This window comes from Pollachius pollachius, assembly GCF_949987615.1.
Source record: "Pollachius pollachius genome assembly, chromosome: 9".
Classification (NCBI taxonomy): Eukaryota; Metazoa; Chordata; class Actinopteri; order Gadiformes; family Gadidae; genus Pollachius; species Pollachius pollachius.
In genome coordinates, this window is record NC_136942.1 from 6,297,641 (window position 1) to 6,317,640 (window position 20,000).

The 20,000-nt window shown below is 48.4% G+C and overlaps 1 protein-coding gene across 2 annotated transcripts in view; it reads left to right on the plus strand.

The window, feature by feature from the left end:
* Positions 1-20,000, plus strand: part of plxnb2b (plexin b2b) — a 133,909-nt gene that overhangs the window by 86,707 nt on the left and 27,202 nt on the right. For both annotated transcript variants that reach the window (XM_079744041.1, XM_079744040.1), the window contains exons 3-15: positions 5,541-6,691; positions 7,064-7,243; positions 7,809-7,934; positions 9,010-9,110; positions 10,921-11,047; positions 12,006-12,168; positions 13,267-13,378; positions 14,435-14,546; positions 15,188-15,289; positions 15,765-15,860; positions 17,413-17,500; positions 18,600-18,760; positions 19,738-19,886. In XM_079744041.1, the coding sequence (XP_079600167.1) occupies positions 5,543-6,691; positions 7,064-7,243; positions 7,809-7,934; positions 9,010-9,110; positions 10,921-11,047; positions 12,006-12,168; positions 13,267-13,378; positions 14,435-14,546; positions 15,188-15,289; positions 15,765-15,860; positions 17,413-17,500; positions 18,600-18,760; positions 19,738-19,886 (2,666 nt within the window). In that variant the 5' untranslated portion in view covers positions 5,541-5,542. The remainder of the gene's footprint in view (positions 1-5,540; positions 6,692-7,063; positions 7,244-7,808; positions 7,935-9,009; positions 9,111-10,920; positions 11,048-12,005; positions 12,169-13,266; positions 13,379-14,434; positions 14,547-15,187; positions 15,290-15,764; positions 15,861-17,412; positions 17,501-18,599; positions 18,761-19,737; positions 19,887-20,000) is intronic.

Genomic DNA, 20,000 nt, shown 5'->3' on the forward strand with positions numbered 1-20,000 from the left:
ACGACAGCAAGGTAATTGTTCATCTGGAAACCGGGCCGGCCTTCACTGTCATAAACCGAGCCCCTTTCTTCAGTCTGACAAGAAAACGCACCCACGCACTCACTCACTCACACACACACTCACTCGCTCGCTCACTCACTCACCCACTCACTCACTCACCCACTCACTCACTCACCCACTCACTCACCCACTCACTCACCCACTCACTCTCTCACTCACTCTCCCACTTAGCCACTCACTCACTCATCAGGGCACTCATTCACTCACTCACTCACCCGTTCACTCACTCACTCACCCACTCACTCACTCACTCACTCACCCGTTCACTCACTCACTCACTCACTCACTCACTCACTCACTCACTCACTCACTCACTCACTCACTCACTCACTCACTCACCCACTCACTCACTCACTCACTCACCCGTTCACTCACTCACTCACTCACTCACTCACTCACTCACTCACTCACCCACTCACTCACTCACTCACTCACCCGTTCACTCACCCGTTCACTCACCCACTCACTCACTCACTCACCCACTCACTTCTTCACCCACTAACTCACTCACTCACTCACTCACTCACTCACCCACTCACTCACTCACTCACTCACCCGTTCACTCACTCACTCACTCACTCACTCACTCACTCACTCACCCGTTCACTCACCCGTTCACTCACCCACTCACTCACTCACTCACCCACTCACTTCTTCACCCACTAACTCACCCACTCACTTACTCACTCACGTCCCCGGCCACTGGAACAACAGGTGCTGTGAAACCGTGAAGCGAGATGCAAAAAAGATATCCCAAAGATTGAGTTATTTAAACACTCCCATGTTCACAGTTCATCGGAACATTCTCCGCCATTTTCCCTCTCTCGAAAAGGCGGAGTTGAGATGGCGGGGGTTTGACGGACAAGAAAATGCTTCCCGCTTTTTTTAAACTGTACTTACGGCGTCTTTTCCCCTTACGCAAACTGTTATCGCAACGAGCAAGCACAGCCAGTGCTTTTAGGAGATGGAGCTGGAGGGAGATTGGGTGGTGGTGGTGATGGGGGTGGGGGAGACTTTGACAATCGAGCACTAACCACAACACCCCTTCACCCCCCCCCCCCCCCTCGCCCCATCCACATCCTGCTCTGCCTCTGCCTAGCCATTCACAAGCAGTGTGGGGGGGGGGGGGGGGGGATCCTACGGTTGACATGGAACCAATTTAATGCCTCCTGGCTTCTATCAGCGAGCGGGAACGGGAAGCTGCTCTGATATGAAGACATTGCGCCCCCACCCGTCCCCTCAGCACCGTCTCAAACCCCCGCAATCACCACCGCCGCCCCCGTCACTGTCAGAAGCAGACATCTGTCAACGGACGTCGCGCGATATGAAAATTGCTGAATGCGAAGGGCCGCCCGTTTGGGGTAATATCCTATTATGTCTTTGCGGGTGGGGGGTGTCATTTTCCCCGTTTTTGTACGTGTTTATTTATCGCTTGGCTTTACTTTACATATCTGCTTTTAATGAGGCCAAGGAGCACTCTTGCTGGCTTTTAAGAGAAAAATAAATGGCCAGATCAGCAGTTGTTTGAGTATTGCTGCATCGGTGTGTGTATTTGTGTGTGTGTGTGTGTGTGTGTGTGTGTGCATGTGTGTGTGATCTAATCGTTGCACCACACTGTCACACACTCACAAACATACACACTCTTCCCTCAAACTCACACTTGATCCTGTTGGATGCGGTGCTGGAGATATGAGGTGGAGGGTGTGTGTGTGTGTGTGTGGTTGTGTATGTGATTAAGTGTGGTTGTGTGTGTGTGTGTGTGTGTGTGTGTGTGTGAGTGGGGTGCTGTTCAACAGATTGGTGGACTCGCATGTGGTCAGCCAGGCAGGGCTGACCCCCCCACTGTCCACAGCAACACTGCTGGGAGGCTGGGGGAGGGATCTCTGTGCGGTCAGAGCGGGGGATTAGCCTCTGTCAGCATTTCAAACTGCGATCGCGCATGATGCATGTGCCGTGCATGTTTAGACATACACACACACGTGTGCACACACACACACACACATACACACACGTGGGGCGTCTCCTGTTCATTTCTCTCTCTCTCTCTCTCACTCTCTCTCTCTCTCTCTCTCTCTCTCTTCTAAACACGTCCAAATCTGTGTGTCCAGGCACACAAGTGCCATTTTTCAATTACATTTCATTTTCCCCTCTGCTGAGAGCTGCCTTTTCCCCTACCCAGACATGTCCTTACGGGTCGGGGAAGAGGCTTGAAGATATTGTACTGTAGCTGTCAGCCAGGGGTTGGTGTGTGTGGGTGTGTGTGTGGGTGTGTGTGTCGGTGTGTGTGTGTGTGTGTGTGGGGGGGGGGTTTATGACATGGCGGGAGACCAAACCAGTAAACAGGCACACCTTCAAATGCTCACCTACTCCTCAAGTCTGTGCCTGTCGGCTCCTCTACGAAAATATTTTCCCTCCTTTATGACACAGTGTGTGTGTGTGTGTGTGTGTGTGTGTGTGTGTGTGTGTGTGCGCGCTTGGGCAATACGACCATGTGTGTTGGCCACATGAACCAGGTAATCACAGACGGAGAGACAGCGAGAGAGAGAGAGAATGGTACAGGTGGATGAATTACTCCTTCAACTGTGCCTTGAGATAAGGCCAACCCCATCTATAAGGGGACAACGATTTTATTTTCATCAATGGCCCGCCATTTTTTAGTTGCGCTTCATTAACCCCTGCTGTTATTTCACTATTATTTATTCTGGCCATTGGGGGCCTCATTAGGCGTGAGTGTGTATGACTGTGTGTGTGTGTGTGTGTGTGTGTGTGTGTGTGACTGTGTGCGTTTGTGTGTGACTGTGTGTGTGACTGAGTGTGTGTGTGTTTAAGTGTGTGTGTGTGCGTGTGTGTGTGTGTGTGTGCGTGTGCGTGTGTGTGTGCCGGGATGACGCCACCGGCAGCGCTGGCTCCTATTTACACATACATACATTTGGCGAGTATCTCTCATAATACTCGTGTGTTTGGGCTGGCTCTGCTCATAGCGGGCCCCTGGAGGGCCCCTAAAGGGCCCCTAGCGTGCGTGGCGGACGTGGAGAGGGGTAGGAAAAGGAAAGGCGTCTGGGACCGGTTTCAGACTGTTGGCGGCGAGAGCAGGTGGAACGCACCCCCGGGTGCATTCCAACAGTCTGTCGCCCGCCTACTCTTTGAAGCCGCTCCTAATTCCAGCGTCGTGGATTACGAGACCACGGCAGAGCGGATGGAGAGAGCGATGGAGGTACTAAGAGGGAGAGAGAGAGAGAGAGAGAAGGGAGAGGGTTCTCCACAGAGGACAAACTTCCTTTGAAATGCGTACAGGATGTTTTTTTTCCGGCTCTATTGACCCACAAAGCAGAATCTGAGGGAAGTGTGTGGCGGTTTTTCTCCTCGCGTTCCGGAGTTGGCTTGTAGGATTTGCATGAATGAAGTGAAGCCCCCTTTGAAGTGAAATTTGAGTAGAGTGGACCTTAGGTTTTCCAAAGTACTGCAAACCATATATGAGAATTTGTTTGCTGCTATGTGTTTTATAAAAAAGTGGGGGCGAAAAATGCAACCATTGATTGTTTGCACAATTGACCCTCTGGTTTAACTAAAGTAGACCAGAATATGTCTCGAAACACAGACCTTCTTCCAATTATTGCCTTTGAGTGTTTGTCTGGTGACTGTGTCAAACAAAAGCCAATGGATTGTCCAGCAACTATGGCCGTGCAAAGCTCTGTACAATTAATTCCTGTCATTCACCCACCCACGCACACATGGAGCAATCATGCCATGGTGGTGTGAATCACCATTCCAGCTAACCAGCAGCCGCCATCTTCTGGACCTGCTGGGGTCAAGTGTATAGCTCATGGAAACCTCTGGGCACTTAACCGCCTCCCGGTTACAGTTGCCAGGCGACCTGCTCTACCCTTTGAACCATTGTCACCCTTCTTTTAAAACCTGTAATTTCTCATGTTTGGCTACTGCACTAGGAAACGTGGGTTCAGTTAGTAGGGGATTAAAGTGGTTGACTGCCGGTCATAAGGCACTGGGTTCCCGATTACCAAAGCTTACCTGGAGGCTATCCTAAAGTAAGATGCCTTGTACTAGGATGGCTTACCCTAGGTTCCTTTATGTATCTGAATTCACTGTAAGTTGCTTTGGCCAAAAACGTTTGATTGAATGAAATGGGGAATCGTGTTACGTGTGCATTCCTGACACCCTCCGGTTCCTAGTAAAGTTCACACTCGTAGGCGGCTCCAATAAAGCAGATATACGGAAGACGTCTGCTTTCTGGTGTTACGTCTGAACCTGTAAAAGACAAGTGCGTCATGTAGAAAAATGCTATTGGCAAAGGGTCCAACATGATAATGACGTTTTAAAGGTTTAAAGTTGTTGGGCGTTGTTTTTTCAATTTGTTGGCGGCGTCAGTGTTTGCCCTTTTCATTCCCCCATTAAACGCCATTAGATGAAAAAAGAAAATGACCACAAACACTCCCATGTCGGGACAAGCACCGCCAGGGATTTATTTAACTGTGTCATTTCTGTTTTAATGGCGTCATGCAAGGGTATGAATTAAAAAGGGCAGGATGCACTTCGCCCAGTGAAATGGGTTTTCATAGAAAGGAAGAATGGGGCAGCAGAAAAAGCCAACCAAAAGTCTGGGGGTTGATATTGTGTGTGTGTGTGTGTGTCTGTGTGAGAGAGATAGGGAAGCTACTACAATAAGGTAGTGTCTGTTAAAATTCACCACGTCTGACCTGTTTGACCTTTTGACCGCGATGACTATTTTGCCATTTAGCAGACACTTTTATCCAAAGGGACTAAGCTTAAAACTGCACCGAATTCTGAGGTCAGTGATCGTAAACACAAACACACAAACAGGCTCAAAGTGACAATTTAAGGCAATGATATGATAACTTATGGCTCTTCATGCCTGGGAGTAACATGTTTATTTTTTTACATTTTCGGTAGTGCCAAGAAGAAAATGAGCCTGGCAGCCGTCCAGGCCGCACATGAGCTTTTGCGTCTTGCGATTTGCGATTTTGTCCTTGGCATGATTCTTTCTCCTCCACTTAATCTTTTCTTCCCAATGTCTAGGTTGTTCAAGCGAAGCGCAAACGACAGTTGCACCCTTAAATAAAAGTCAAACGATCAAAAGTACATTTCAACAGGTGTGCTATCGAAGGGACGATAGCACACCTATTAAAACATTTTTTTGATCCTTATGTTCTACTTTCATCAAGGCAACAAATTCCCCCAAAAAACAGACATAAGCCCAGTAGAAAATACTGAGAACTACTGCAAGAGCTTGTTTCTCTGTATTTTAATGCGACCCCAGAGTAATCCCCTGAGTGAAAGTTCTGTGTTTATGCATCAAAATCCTATTCCCTGATAATGACCTCCGCTGTAAAAATCCCTTTTGTTCAAAATAATGCATTCCAAAGATACGTGTAAATGAATATAAACATCCCTCCCAGAGTACACTGTTTATAAAATGGCTATTTTCTTTCTCCCCATTATAGAGATGGCAAGCCGGCTTTCCCTCCTCCTCCCCTTCCTCCTTCCCATCTGCCTGTCGGCGTCGCGGGGCGAGGACGAGCTCCAGAAGATCCCACAGCTGTCCTTCACCACCGAGATGCCCATCAACAACGTGGTGCAGGACCCGGGCAGTGGGCGCATCTACCTCGGCGCCGTCAACGCCATCTTCCAGCTGGGGCCCGCCCTAAACCAGGAGGCGAGGGCCGAGACGGGCCCCAAGCTGGACTCCCGGACCTGCACGCCTCCGCCCTCCGCCTGCCAGCACACCAAACTCATGCCCAACCTCAACAAGCTGCTGCTGGTCCACCCGACCAACGGTTCGCTCATCGTCTGCGGCAGCCGCTACAAGGGCATCTGCTCGCTGCTCAACCTGACCAACGTGGAGCAGCAGCTGTACTACAGTGACAGCAAGGGCGAGAAGACCTACGTGGCCAGCATCGAGGACAACGTCAACGTGGTGGGCGTCATGTCCACGTACCACCTGAAGGACACCCCGGACGAGTTCAGCGTCTTCGTGGTGGGCAAGGGCTACGGGCGGCAGGACAGCACCAAGCTCATCAGCACGCGCATCCTGGAGGACCGGCGCGAGTGGGTGGTGTTCGAGAGCATCGTGGAGGCCTCGTCCGTGCAGACGGCACCCTTCGTGCCCAAGCACCAGCACGACTTCCGCCACGCCTTCAAGGACGACGGCTTCGTCTACTTCCTTTTCTCCAGGACCCGGGACGGGACGGACAACAAGAACCTGACGTACGTGTCACGCATCTGCGAGTCGGACAACAACTACTACTCCCACACGGAGCTGATGCTGAGCTGCGGCCCGGGGAACCGCTACAGCAAGGTTCAGGCCGCATACGTGGCCATTCCCGGCAAGGAGCTGGCCCAGAGCTTGACCGAGTCGGGCCAGAGCAGTAAGGTCAACCACATGGAGAAGGTGCTGTTCATGGTGGCCAGTTCGCCGGAGGAGGACGGCAACTCCAACTCCGCCCTCTGCATGTACCCGCTCAAAGCCATAAACGTGCATCTGCAGGATATCATCAACGCCTGCTACTTCGACAAGGGGTCCATCGGCGGGAAGCCAGCGGTGGAAATCCCCTACTCGTCCAAGAGAAATGGGTTCTGTAAAACCCAGATTACCGTAAGTGCCCCATTATGTCGTTCGCAACCGTTTTACAAAAGTATGGAGTGTTAAAAGTGTCGGTAAAAAAGTAATAGTAAAAGTAGCTTTTTGAGAATCCCTTTTATGCAGGTTCCAAGAATTTGTTCAAGGGTGATGTTGCTTGTGTCAATATTCCCCTTTTATGTCTCTTTCATACACCAGTGACGTTTCAGCTTTACAGCAGTCAGCTAATGGTAGCTCAAATGACTGGGCTACTTAGCTACTTATATCTTGGCACTGGGGCCGGATTAGCATAAGTACATTGCCGTGTAATGGGTTCAGTACAAAGTTAAGTAACCATGTACTTGGAAGTACTGTGGAAAGAAACGGTTGTTTTTTCTCTCCTTTTAGCCGGACACGATGGTAACCTGTGGCGCAGACTTCTTGCCTTCTCCTCTGGCCAGTAAGCCTGAGTTTGGTCTGAAGGGTCAGCACGTGGAGGTCAGGGGCTTGCTGACCGCCGTGGCCATCGCCGTGGAAAACGACCACACCATCGCCTTCTTGGGAAACGACCAGGGAGAGGTCTCCAAGGTAAGACCCCACTCTGCCCACTTATCTGCCTTTTTGCTATTCACTGTTTAGGCTTTTAGGAGCCAGCAAATATGAAGAGCAGCCTTTAGTGCAGTTGCGGCGGAGTGTGACATTGTATATCGTGATTGAATAAACTTTTGCACGCAACTTACAAAAGAACACATTGCTTGGTCCCATATTCTGAGAGTTTCCTTAAAGGGGATATATTATACCACCAGGTGTGAGTGTGATTAGCTCTACAAGCCGTTTCGAAAATCTGCCCCATATGACATCACTGGTGGGCGTGTCCACCTAGATCTGTGCTGGATAGATGAGCAACGTTTACTTCAGTCCACTGGGTAGGCTGGTAGAGAGATCTATCCAGCACAGGTGGTATAATACTGTATGTCCCCTTTAAGTAGTCAAACACCTAACTGACTTGGCCATTCTGTGATATTGGCAACCGTAATGGGCCCTGTGTAGCTCTTCCCTCCTCCGTCGCTACCCTGTGCATGGGTGCATTCAGGATACATGTGTTCCACGGACAACGTTGTGACTTGATTGTATGTTTTACAAAACCCTCCAGGCCCACCTGAAAGCCACGTCTGAAGTCTTTGGCAAGAGCCCAGGACTAACTGCGGGGGAACGGGTGAACAAGAACCTCTTCTTTGACCACGGAGAGGACTACCTTTACATCACCACTGAGAAAAAGGTGCGTCTGCTTTGTGTGGCGTCGCAGTCTGCACTAAATCGCTTGCAAACCATAAGAAAACCTGAGGGAAAGACTGTTAAAGATTGTCTCTTTTGTCTTGGTCATGTATTAAGTACTCATTGTCAAGTGCCCAATAGAGTAATTTGATTTATAAACAGGCAATAGACCTATGTCATTACCCATTTGCTTCTCTTTTTTTCGGCGACCACTTTTTGCTTCAGTAAGCATAATATTGCATCTTTAGACACGTGAAGCATGAAATAAATAACACTGTTCTTTCAATATCAATCTATAAACCCACCCATCCCGCTCCCCTATGAGGGATGTCAGCGTCCCGCCATTCGCGGTATTAAACACAGGCATACGATGACCTTTGCGTGGTTAAAATATTTACTTTAATTGGCATTAGTAATTGGCATTTAACAGGAGATGCGAGGCACCGACACAGATGCTGCCGTTAATGGGAGAGCCTAATGAAGAGGGTCTGCTGGAACCTTGTAGGCCAGAAGCAAAAGGAGAGGCTCGCTCCACTGATACGATGTATGGGTTCTGACTGAGAGGAAGGGTGCTACAGACACCCACATCTGCTGCTGACGACGACGACGACGACACCGTTTAAGAAATTACGTTTGTTATAAAGAGAATCTGATGTCAATGTTTGTCTCAGCGCTGCTTGTTCCAGTATTGGAAAATAAAAATTTTGAGTCTGACATTCTAGAAAAACATAGAGTAGTTGTTTACTTCGAGCATGGCTCATGGGGAAGGGCGTAAACAAGACGCAGCCCGCAATTCTACAGAGTAAAAAGAAGATGCAACGGGAAATTCAAAGAGCGAAAGGTGTATTACAGGGATAGGTGTGTCAATATAAACTGCAGGTGAAGCGAACAATGCAGGGTGTCCATCCATTAACGTTAAACAGGGAGGAGAGTGGCCTCGACAATGTCAACTGGCGAGCTCACATACAGAGCAGTTATTACCAGAGTCAGACCTCCGTCACTTCATCTCCACAGTCTGTCGGTCGTCGTGTGGAGGCGCGCCTGTGCTAAGCATTTGATTTGTGTGGGGGTTACTTCAGATCACCAGGGTGCCGGTGCAGACGTGCAACCTGAAGACGGACTGCAAGTCCTGTATAGATCTGAAGGACCCCTACTGTGGCTGGTGTGTCCTGGAGGGAAGGTAGGGGGTCTGCTGCATGTCACACCCACCCACGCAAGCACACACTCATGGACACGTGGACAGATGCACGCACGCAAACACTTGCATGCACATACGCAAACACACACAAATGCTCACACACACACAAATACACACTCACACAACAAACACAAATACACCAGTCATACATATTGTATGCTCACATCAGAACACACACTGAGTGGGGGAGATGCGTAAACACTGGGAGGGCAACCGGGAAGGTTAGCAATGAAACAGTGCCTGAGTACCACACTGCTGTACACGTATAGATCACATTGAGGCTATTTGTGCCTGTGTACATGTGCGTGTGTGTGTGTGTGTGTGTGTGTGTATGTGTGTGTGTGTCCGTGTGTGTGTGTGTGTGTATGTGCTTGTATGTGTGTGTGTGTATGTGCTTTTATGTGTGTATGTGTGTGTGTGTGTGTGTGTGTGCGTGTGTGTGTGCGTGTGCTTTTATGTGTGTGTGTGTGTGTCCATGTGTGTGTGTGTGTGTATGTGCTTTTATGTGTGTGTGTGTGTGTGTCTGTGTTTGTGTGTGTGTGTGTGTGTGTGTACAGCCTGGGGGAATTTAAGTAGTTTGTGGGGATGATGGCGGTGAAGGTGGTTTGCGGTGTAATTTACTCCAACCACCGCATATTTATCAGACGCTTCCAACCCTGGGGTGTCTTATTGTGTTTTACGGTGATCCGCCCTACGGGATGAGCCGGAAAGAACTAGCATTATCGTGTCATCGCTTTCCTTACACTAAATAAAAATCATAATCATCACAATGCCGCACGAAAAGGGACGCTGTTACAACGTCTCCCGCGTTCAATGTTTGCCGTGTTTTGTAGATCATTCTTACTTCTGTTGGGTTCCACCGGTATTCAAATATTCCTCTTCGTCGTTTCACGCCGTGAGTTCCTGTTTATTTATGCAGGTCTGTTGTGGGCTTGGCAGGATTTTAGCAGGATAAAAGAAGAAGCATTTACAGTATAATTTAACAGCACACATACATCCCTCCCGTGGTCGCGCTACTGCGGGCCTCGCACATTCATCCCCGGAAATACAGGGCTTTGAAAGGGAATCGTGGGGAATCAAATTACCCACCAGGGGTAGAATAACTTGGCAAGATCACCACGGCGATATAATATAAATATTATAATGAAACATAAAATATAATTTGTCCATGCGAATGGTGTACAATGTATAGTAGCAGTAGTAGTCAGAGTACATTCACGTTAGCTGAAGGTCCCTCGGCTTCCACGCAGGCAATGTCGAATGACAAAGCGCTCTCTTAAAGACTTAAGAGCCTAATTGAGATTCACACACCCACCCCGTGTTCAGCCTTTCAGGTGACACTTGAGGCACAATGAATTGAGATGAGCGCCGGCCGAAATCCAATCGATTTCTGCTCACCCACCAAGACGCCTGACATCAGGCACAAATTGATGCTGTAGGGATCAAACTTATGTCTTTATATGCCTTTTTGTGCCTTATTTCATCCACTGTTCTCCACTTTATTACCTAGAACCAGAAACTAATACACGGTTTAAATACACAACACCAAGAACGAAAAGAACGGGAATCGAACCCACAACCCTGGCAGTGTCAACGGCACTCTCTTCCAGTCGACCTCGACAGGAGCATTGCAGATTTGTGTTTAGCTGGTGGCGTGCCGTGAGATTGTGTGTGCGTGGTTAGTGCATGTGTTCGCGCATATGAATGCATGTGTGCGTGCGTGCCCTCGCGGGCTGGCGCTAGAGGAGCGACGGCTGAGCGGCGGTCTCTGCTCTCGTCCTCTTGTGCGAAGGTGCACGCGGCGTTCCGAGTGCCGCAGAGCGGAGGAGAAGAACGGTTGGCTCTGGAGCCCCGGGCGGGAGTGTGTGAAGATCCTCTCCTTCTCCCCCCCCAACCTCTCCTGTCACAAGACTCAGCAGGTAGCCTCTCTCCCCCTCTCCATCCCCCCCCTTCATCGCACTAGTCTCATTACACGACCCTTCCTTTCGGTTTTCGTCTCTCTTCATCCATCACTCTCCTCTTTGTCTTTTCATTGGCACACCGGCGCGCCGATGTTCGCAGCCCCGTCACGCACTCGCGCGCACACATTGGTGTGCGCACACATTTGGACGTGCACAAGCGAACACATAAGGAACCACTAAGACGTAAACACATATATACGTACACAGACACACACACACACTTTCGGACAAAGACACATTCAGACATACACACACATACACACTCAAACGCACACACACATTCAACCAAAACACAATCAAAGACGCACACACACATATACACACTCAAACGCACACACACATTCGACAAAAACACAATCAAAGACACACACACACATATACACACAAATTAGGACACACAAACACACACACACACACACACACAGCAAGGATAATAAAGCGCCTTCCATTGTGCAGCAGCACTCCAGGGCTCTCTGTCTTTGGCTCCATATTGATCCGACCAGATGACTCCAAACTGGCTTCTAACTGACTATTATCAGCCACTTGGCCGTGCTTACCACTCAGCCATTACACATTCCTCGAGCCCTCCTCCCTTTACTCCTCCTCCTCCCTCATCCTCGTCCTCCTCCTCTCTGCCCTCCTTGCTCCTCCACCTCCCTGCTCACCTCCCCCCCCCCCCCCCCCCCGTCCTTATTAGTTCAAGCTTTATCTGTTACATACTTTATCTGTTACATACAAAAAATATGATATATTTACAAGCTCTCTATGAAAGCAAGGGGAAAATAGCAGTTGAGTCTAATGTTGTGGCCCATATGTGTGACCAGGTAGCAAGGACAGAGTTTCAATTGAAGATGCTTTAATATTATTCATATCATTCGATTGCGATGTTTTTGCTAATCTCCTTGTGTGTGTGTAGGTGGAGATCAACATCCCTTCCCTCCCCACCATCTCCGCGGCGGACCGCCTGCACTGCGTTTTCCAGGAGGACTTCCGTAGCAAGGGCTCCATGTCGGGGACGGGCCAGGTCATCTGTAACCTCCCAGACCCCGCGCACATACCGGCCACGCCCGAAGACCAAGGTGAGCTCCTGCTCACCCGCCTGGTAAATTAGACTTCTTTACCAGGCGGCCATCTTGGTCCTAAACACTATAAGGCTGAGGGAACTGAACTGTGGTGTTCAGTTCCCTCACCCTGCTTGCGTTAGGGACCAAGATAGCAGCTCTGTGAATAAGGCCCTCGCACGCTCTCTCTCTCTCTCTCTCTCTCTCTCTCTCTCTCTCTCTCTCTCTCTCTCTCTCTCTCTCTCTCTCTCTCTCTCTCTCTCTCTCTCTCTCTCTCTCTCTCTCTCTCTCTCTCTCTCTCTCTCTCTCTCTCTCTCTCTCTCTCACCCTGTTGGTGATAAGAGCCATGATTGGCAGCTCTGTGATAAAGACCCATTGTGTTCCGTTACATAATGGTGGAACTCAAATGACGGTTTAAATTCTTAGAAATTTTAGTGGACCTGTGTTTGGATTATTTTTTATGAGATTATTGCAGTCAATATTTGTAATGACTATACTTTAATTTATTTTGGATCCGTCACCTTCGCCACCGTGCAACTTTGTCTTTGTGCTGAAAGTCTGCGGCAGTTGTTGTTGCAATATTGACTTCAGAAGTGAAACTCATCCGATGGCCATTAACGTTTAAGTGTTCCCTGCCAGGTGCTTGATCAAAATTGATTCTGGCAATCTTGATTTACAGCTGTCTGAATGTGTGAGCTCGCGAGACAACTTGTTAGGACAGAATCCACATGGAGCCTCTCAAGAAAGTAGTTCACTGACTGTATATCTATATAGCTTCAGCAGTATGACGATGCATAGATATTTCATCATTTTGGGCAAATGATTGCAAAGCCATGATACATTTTGAAGACCAGTCAAGGACAATTTCCTAACACCTCATTTAAAAGATTTGTAATAGTATTGCTAATTCCAATAGTATTGCTCAAGGATCTATTTACTCAAGGAGACGATCTGACTGTAGTGTTCAATGTTAGAACTGTTTGGTTTGACCTCCATGTAATCCTCTTTCTCTCATTCTTTCCCTCTCTCTCTCTCTCTCCCTCTCTCCCTCTCTCTCTGTCTCTCTCTATCTCTCTTTCTCTCTCTTTCTGTCTCTCTCCCTTTCTCTGCCATCAGATTTCGTAGCTGTGCCGGTCACGATCTTCGTCAACGAGACGGTGGAGCTGGCCACCAGAGAGTTCAAATTCTACAACTGCTCGGCCACCGTGAGGAAAGCTGAAAACACGCCGTGAGTCTGGCGCTCTCTTTCTCCCCCGCTCGTCCCCCCCTCATCCGTGGGACCCGGGCGAGACACAAACCCAATCAAAGCTTCAGCAGACAACCTTCATTCAAATGAATTGTGCGGGGAAGGTGTCTGTGTATAAATTGTGATGCGTGACTGACGACAGGAAGGAATGCACCTCTTGCAGTGTTCTCTGCCTCCTTTTCATTTACCATGCTGGGAAATTGCCTGAGTTTCCTTTTCATTAATCAAAAGATGAAAGTCGATCTGTGCTGGCTTCCTGCGCGCGTGTTTATTATTTTTTCAATCTGGAGGAATGTTTGATGAACGAGCTTTATTTAAGAGAGGTTGCCAAGATCCATTTGAATGCCGGCAACAGGGATTTTGTGGCCTGTCACTCTATGATGAGTTTGCATGTTTTGTTCCTTTTGTTTTCCTGACTCGCTCTTGTTTATTTGACTGTGGGAATGTGTTTGTCTCTAAAAGCACATGTTGAGGTCTTGTAGGGGTTAGGATCACTGACTACCACCTTGAGGGTTTGGGGTTCAAATCCCCGGTAGCCACAGTCTACCTGTAGTAGGCATCCTTGAGCAAGTTGCCTACCATCCCCTTCCTGCTTTTTCATAATGCATATCTAAGGGTGTTTTCACAGGTACTCCTTCATTTTAAGTTAGTTTTAAATTAACCAAATATGTATTTGACAAGATTTTTGGGCATATTTGCTGCAAATCTGTTTACATCCCGACTGCAATCAATTAATCAATGCTCTGGCACAAAAATGTAAAAATCCAGTATCTCTGGCTGTCGCCAGCCTGTAATGAGACCGTCCAATCATGTCGTTGTGTGATGTGGCTGAAGGGAAGATTGGGACTTCTTCGGTTGGATACTTCCAAAATAAAGCTAACTCTAGCTGGTGTCTACAGGGTTTCCTACCAAATCTTGAAAGGGCTTCAAGTGAATTTACTTTGGATGATGAATATACCTGTTAAGTGACTCCATAGTAACGGTGTGCCCTGTGCTGATGTGAACCTCCTCCCCCGCCTGTGGTGGTTTGCGTGCTAGGTGCATGTCGTGTGTGGCCAGCCCCTGGGGGTGTCAGTGGAACACCCGCGACCACACCTGCAGTGACACCAACGACACCGTGAACGGACTCCACATCATCAAACAGCGGAAGGTCAGTCATGCATCAAGTGTTCAACGTCCAGCCCAAAGGTTCTGAGTTCGATCCCACTGATGTCCGCAGTTTTTACCTTTTGCCGTCGTCGAGCAGGATACCCAATGTCTCGTTATTTACATTTTTATCGAAGATAATTCACCGTATGTTGCCAGATAAAAGTGTCCACTGAACGGTAAAAGATTAGTTATCTATAGTTACCTCCAATAAACCACCGGCTCAACCCAATCTCCCATTAGGCCTTTTCTAACTCATATTGGACCCTTTCGATTCCTTCTTTGAGTTCCCTAAATTAATGGTTAGAAACTCACTATTTATATTCAAATGTCCCTTTCCAACGCCCGTATGTTTCTGGCTTACTCGATTCCTCCGGATCGAATAAGACCTTTCATATTTGGTTGTGTTTATACAAAAAGCGCAGAGAGTTTATCCGATAATCCCGAAATCGTATATCAGCCGCCACCAGCTTGTTCTTGGTCGGCTGACCGCAATTTACAAGTCAGCAGATTTCCGCAGAGCGCTGCACTTATCTCCGCGCCCTGGTTGAGTGTCTCTCTTAAGTGGCTCCCATATTTTAAAATGTAAATGTCGCGGGTGGCAGCCAGCTTTTGTGATCTCTGCCATCGCCGTGTCTCTCCCAGGAACCGAGGTGCCCCCGCTTCGAGAACCCGGACCCCGTGCTCATCCCCGTGGGCTTCCAGACCGCCATCGGCTTCGAGGGGATCAACCTCGAGCAGTACGAGGTACACGCAACCCTTCGTCGCCGCTCTGCACTCAATCCACTCTAACGAGGGTTGGTTTGCATCATGCTGAATGAGCGAGCAAGAGAGAACGAGCCTCGGGGGCAGAATGAATACTATCCGTGGACGTCTTTTGTCGTTCCCTTTAAGGTTTAAGGTGTGCAGAGGCTTTGTGCCTCCCTAGGGTGCTGGAAGGGAGATAGAAGTTCCCTTTTTAATAAGTCGCAAATCAACTCTCCTCTCTCTCTCCCGCTCTCTCACTCCCGCTCTCTCTCGCTCCCTCTCCCTCTCTCTCTCTCTCCCTCTCACTCTCTTTATCTTTCTCTCTCTCTCTCTCTCTCTCTCTCTCTCTCTCACTTCATCACTCTCCCTCACTCTCCCTCTCTCTCTCTCTCTCTCTCTCTCTCTCTCTCTCTCTCTCTCTCTCTCTCTCTCTCTTTCTCCCCCCCATTGTGTGTTTTTCCGTCTGGCCCCCTAGAAAAGAGCCTTTACAATAGGAACTGAACTGATGCGTAGCGTGGAGGAAGAGGTCACTCTCGTGGTGGACCAGTTCTACAACTTCAATGGCTTTAAGGTAAGTGTGGCTCTTAATGCTAATGAACAAACCTAGTGTCTCTAGTTTCTTTGATAATGTGAGCTGTTGAATCTACTAATACCCCCCCCCCCCCCCCCTTGAGGGAGTTAGACCGGAATATTCCAATTTATATAGCATACTTGATTCTCCACTGAACTGAAAGGTTTTCATAGTTGTGCGCTGGGATTTGAGTTATCCCTGTGCATGTATGGTAGAATATCATGCGGTGTGTGTGCGTGCGTGCATTTCTACGCAGCCACACCAAGTAGCCTATCTGGGAACCGAAGCAAAGTGTCATTTTGGTGTATCATTTATTTGAAAGGGTTTGTATATACCTGTCTTCCTGGGTCTCCGAAGACCTTATATGCTTAAGCGGATCATCCCACTCTCTGATGGCGTTGCACTGTCTGTCTCGTCACTCTTTAGACTACATCTGAACGCTCATACTAACAGCACCGAATCAGGAATGTAGCCAGCCTCTCTTCTCCAACCAAGTTTTTTTATCTCATAATTCAAACGCTGAGGGACTGGAGGTTACCGAGATGAAAGTCAATGGCTTTCTATACGCTTTGGAGAAAATAAATAAATGCAACAAACTGAGAGAATTGTTATTTAGGCGGTTTGAAGCGGCGGTTTCTAACAGTGCAGCGCCGTATGCATAATAACTGGACACTGGAAGAAAATGCAGAGGTGTAATAAAAACAGGCCAGGTTGGACCAGGGAAAAACGTCTGGGTTTCACCATGGAAGTGATGCTGGAGGTTTCATTTGACAGTTGGCCAGACAGACATGGAGGGTGGTGGTGGTGGTTGGGCTGGTGATGGGGGGGGTGAAGGTGGAAGCAGGCAAGCCGATTTAATTCTGACAGTTAATGTTCCATCAGTCAGAACTGAATTGTGTTATTATGGAAATACTTTGACAGCATTGACAGTTTTGTAATATAAGAGCTTTGAATCTATTTAGGGCATTCAAATTCCCGGCATAATTCCCTTAAATTACAGCGCTTTGTGATTGAGCGGTAGGGTTCATGATTCCACTGTATACAATGCTATTAGTTGTTGTTACCCTGATTGACATGTGGGGGCGGGACATTCCAGTGTTGAGCTACAGGAGAGTCCAATTACAATGCAGCCAGGCTAGCCCTAAGGGTCTGGGGACTGTAAAACTAAAGCACAGGCAGGTCTGGGCTTTACAGTCGATCCTCTCGGTTTATGACTATCAAACCCCCCCGGAGGCAGTGTGAAGGTACCGTCTGTGTTCTCTAGCCCCATCTATTGGTCGGGCTTTACTTAGCGGAACCGATTGAATTGTTAAGATTCTTTGTGGTGGGGAAAAGTAAAGCAGTTTCCTAGCCTCGAGCAATGATATTTTCCACCGTGTTTTTTTCTAGACTTGAACGTCTGCCAAACGCAGGATGCGTATTTTCCTTTTTTTTTCAAAGGCGTGGGCTGTTGGCTCTCTGTGTGCCAGAGATTCTGTATATTTTCGAGGAGACTGTCATTAATCACTGGATTCTGTATCAATAATTCATTTTCCTTGTGTCCGTTGTGTAGTTTTCCTACGATAAATCACAGGAGACCAACGTTCTGTTCTACGTGAAGGACAAGGAGTCCGGGAAAAAGATAGACAGCACGCTGAACGGTATGCTTGCACATATTAATAGCTTAGCTTACACGATGCAGTTGTGATCTGTTTATATATATATGTGTGTGTGTGTGTGTGTGTGTGTGTGTGTGTGTGTGTGTGTGTGTGTGTGTGTGTGTGTTTGTGTCCGTGTATGTGTGCGTGTGTGTCTTTGTCTGAGTGTGGGCATGTGTGTGTGTCTCTGTGTGTGTGTGAGTCTGTGTGTGTGTGCATGTGTGTCTGTGTTTGTGAAGCTACATTGGAGGAAGAAGGCTTTGATCTCAAATTGAAAACTGTAATGAGAATACATTGGTAATGGCTACATTAATTTAGACCACCCAGCGGTCGGTGACAACATACTTTCTCCCACTACAACATCTCAGCGCAGATACAATGCGCAGTGTTCATCAAATGTCTAATTACCTTTGTGTCCATGGGTTTGAACAAAAACAAACTCAGACTAAAACAAACTCTGGCATCCTTACTTTTGACTTAGACAATTTAATATAATTGAATGCGACACGTGTGTTGTTATAATGTTTAGATATAAGTAATTGACAAGCCTTTAGTTGATGAAAAACTAATCATTGAGAAAAGCTTAATATACATTTGTCGATCATCAATAAGTGCTCATCCTACCCAGTGGATTGTACCAACATCACAAGTGGACTATAGGATAATACAAGAATGTTTGGTTCATTATTAGTTCATCATTAACAAATGCTTGTCAATTAATGTTTAGTTCATGATGAATTCATCATCAACTTAAAGCTTACAACTGAACGTTCTCATAAAGGCTCACACAATACTCCTATTTAAAAACATACAATAATTATAATCCTCATTGTTTACTCTTTCTCCCTTACGCCAACATCACCACCTCCACCACCACCACCACCACCACCACCACCATCACCACCACCTCCACCACCACCACCACCACCACCACCACCTCCACCACCACCACCTCCACCACCACCACCACCACCTCCTCCATCATCATCTCAACCACCTTCACCACCATCACCACCTCCTCCCCCCTCCCCCTAAACACACTCCAACCCCCTCCTCCACCACTATCCCCTCCACCCCCACCTCCTCCACCCTGACAACGCAGTGACCCTCTACAACTGCTCCAACGGCCGGCAGGACTGCAGCCTCTGCAAGAACTCGGACCCCAAGTATCGCTGCGTGTGGTGCAGCCTCACCAAGTCCTGCGTCTACAGCGAACTCTGCAGCCGTGCGTCCCAACAGTGTCCGGACCCCCAGATCACTGACGTGAGTAGCGCTCTACTCCTCCCCCATCACCACCACCTGAACCACCACCACCCATAGCCGTCCGGTACGATGCGTACGTAGGGCTGGGCGATTAATCGAATTTTGATCGCGTCTTCGATTTTAGCGTCAAACGATCACGAAATTAACATAATCAATTTTTTTTTTTTTTTTTATAGAAAGGGCAGAAAAGCTGGACACATATCTGTATATCAATTTAGATTGGAACATTTTCTTTTCGACCATTTTGTGATTATTTTAAGGCGAAATTTCTTAGTTACAACGTTTTTTTTGGGAGAGACATGCTGAATAAATACAACATGTTCTCAAACTCAAAAATAGTCGTTTGAATAATCGTGATTTCAATATTGACCAAAATAATCGGGATTATGATTTTTCCCACAATGCAGCCCCTATGCGTACGTGTCATCCTAACGAGCGGGGAAGGGGCCGGTGTCCTTGGCGATAAGCGCGGCAGATCTGAAGCGGTCGACCGCCCGACTGGAGGGCTCTCGTGCGTCTCACGCGTGACCAAAGCCGAGCGCCTTCTTCCTTGGCAAGCCGCCCTTCCGTTTGTGTTCCCCGGCAGTTAGACAGTGGCATCCCAATGTCACTGATTAGAAGCTAAACCATAGGCAGGGCCCACCCTGGCAATGTCAACGTCAAACCGTAATCAAACACAAGCGCGAGCGCAGAAGTAGCGAGGCAACACAGTCAAGGAATGCCGTTTTTCATTTAGTTTCGTTTTTTTCTGGTTTCTGGCGTTGGGAAGCGGCAGGGGTGTGTTTGATCAGCAGACCCCTTCTGGGCGCCGGCGTGCACTTGAACCACCCCCGCGCCTCCGCTCTCGCTTTCCGTCGAGACAACTTTTACTCGGCTGTCGGATTCCTCCCAGCTCCCCTCCTTCTTCTTTTGAAAGCTCTCCTCCTCCCCTCCTCCTCCTCCTCCTCCTCCTCCTCCACCCTCCTCCACCCTCCCAGATCATCCCCCGCTACGGCCCGATGAACGGGGGGATCTCCGTCACCATCCTGGGCTCGAACCTGGGCATCCAGCAGGCGGACATCAAGAGGATCAGCGTGGCGGGCGTGCCCTGCGCCCACCAGCCGGACAAGTACTCCGTCTCCACCAGGTAATCAGAACGCACAGCCGGACACCGGGGAACACACGCCAGCAGGAGACGCAGTGGCTGTGTGTCTGTTTGTGTGTGTGTGTGTGTGTCTGTGTGTGTGTGTGTGTGTGTGTG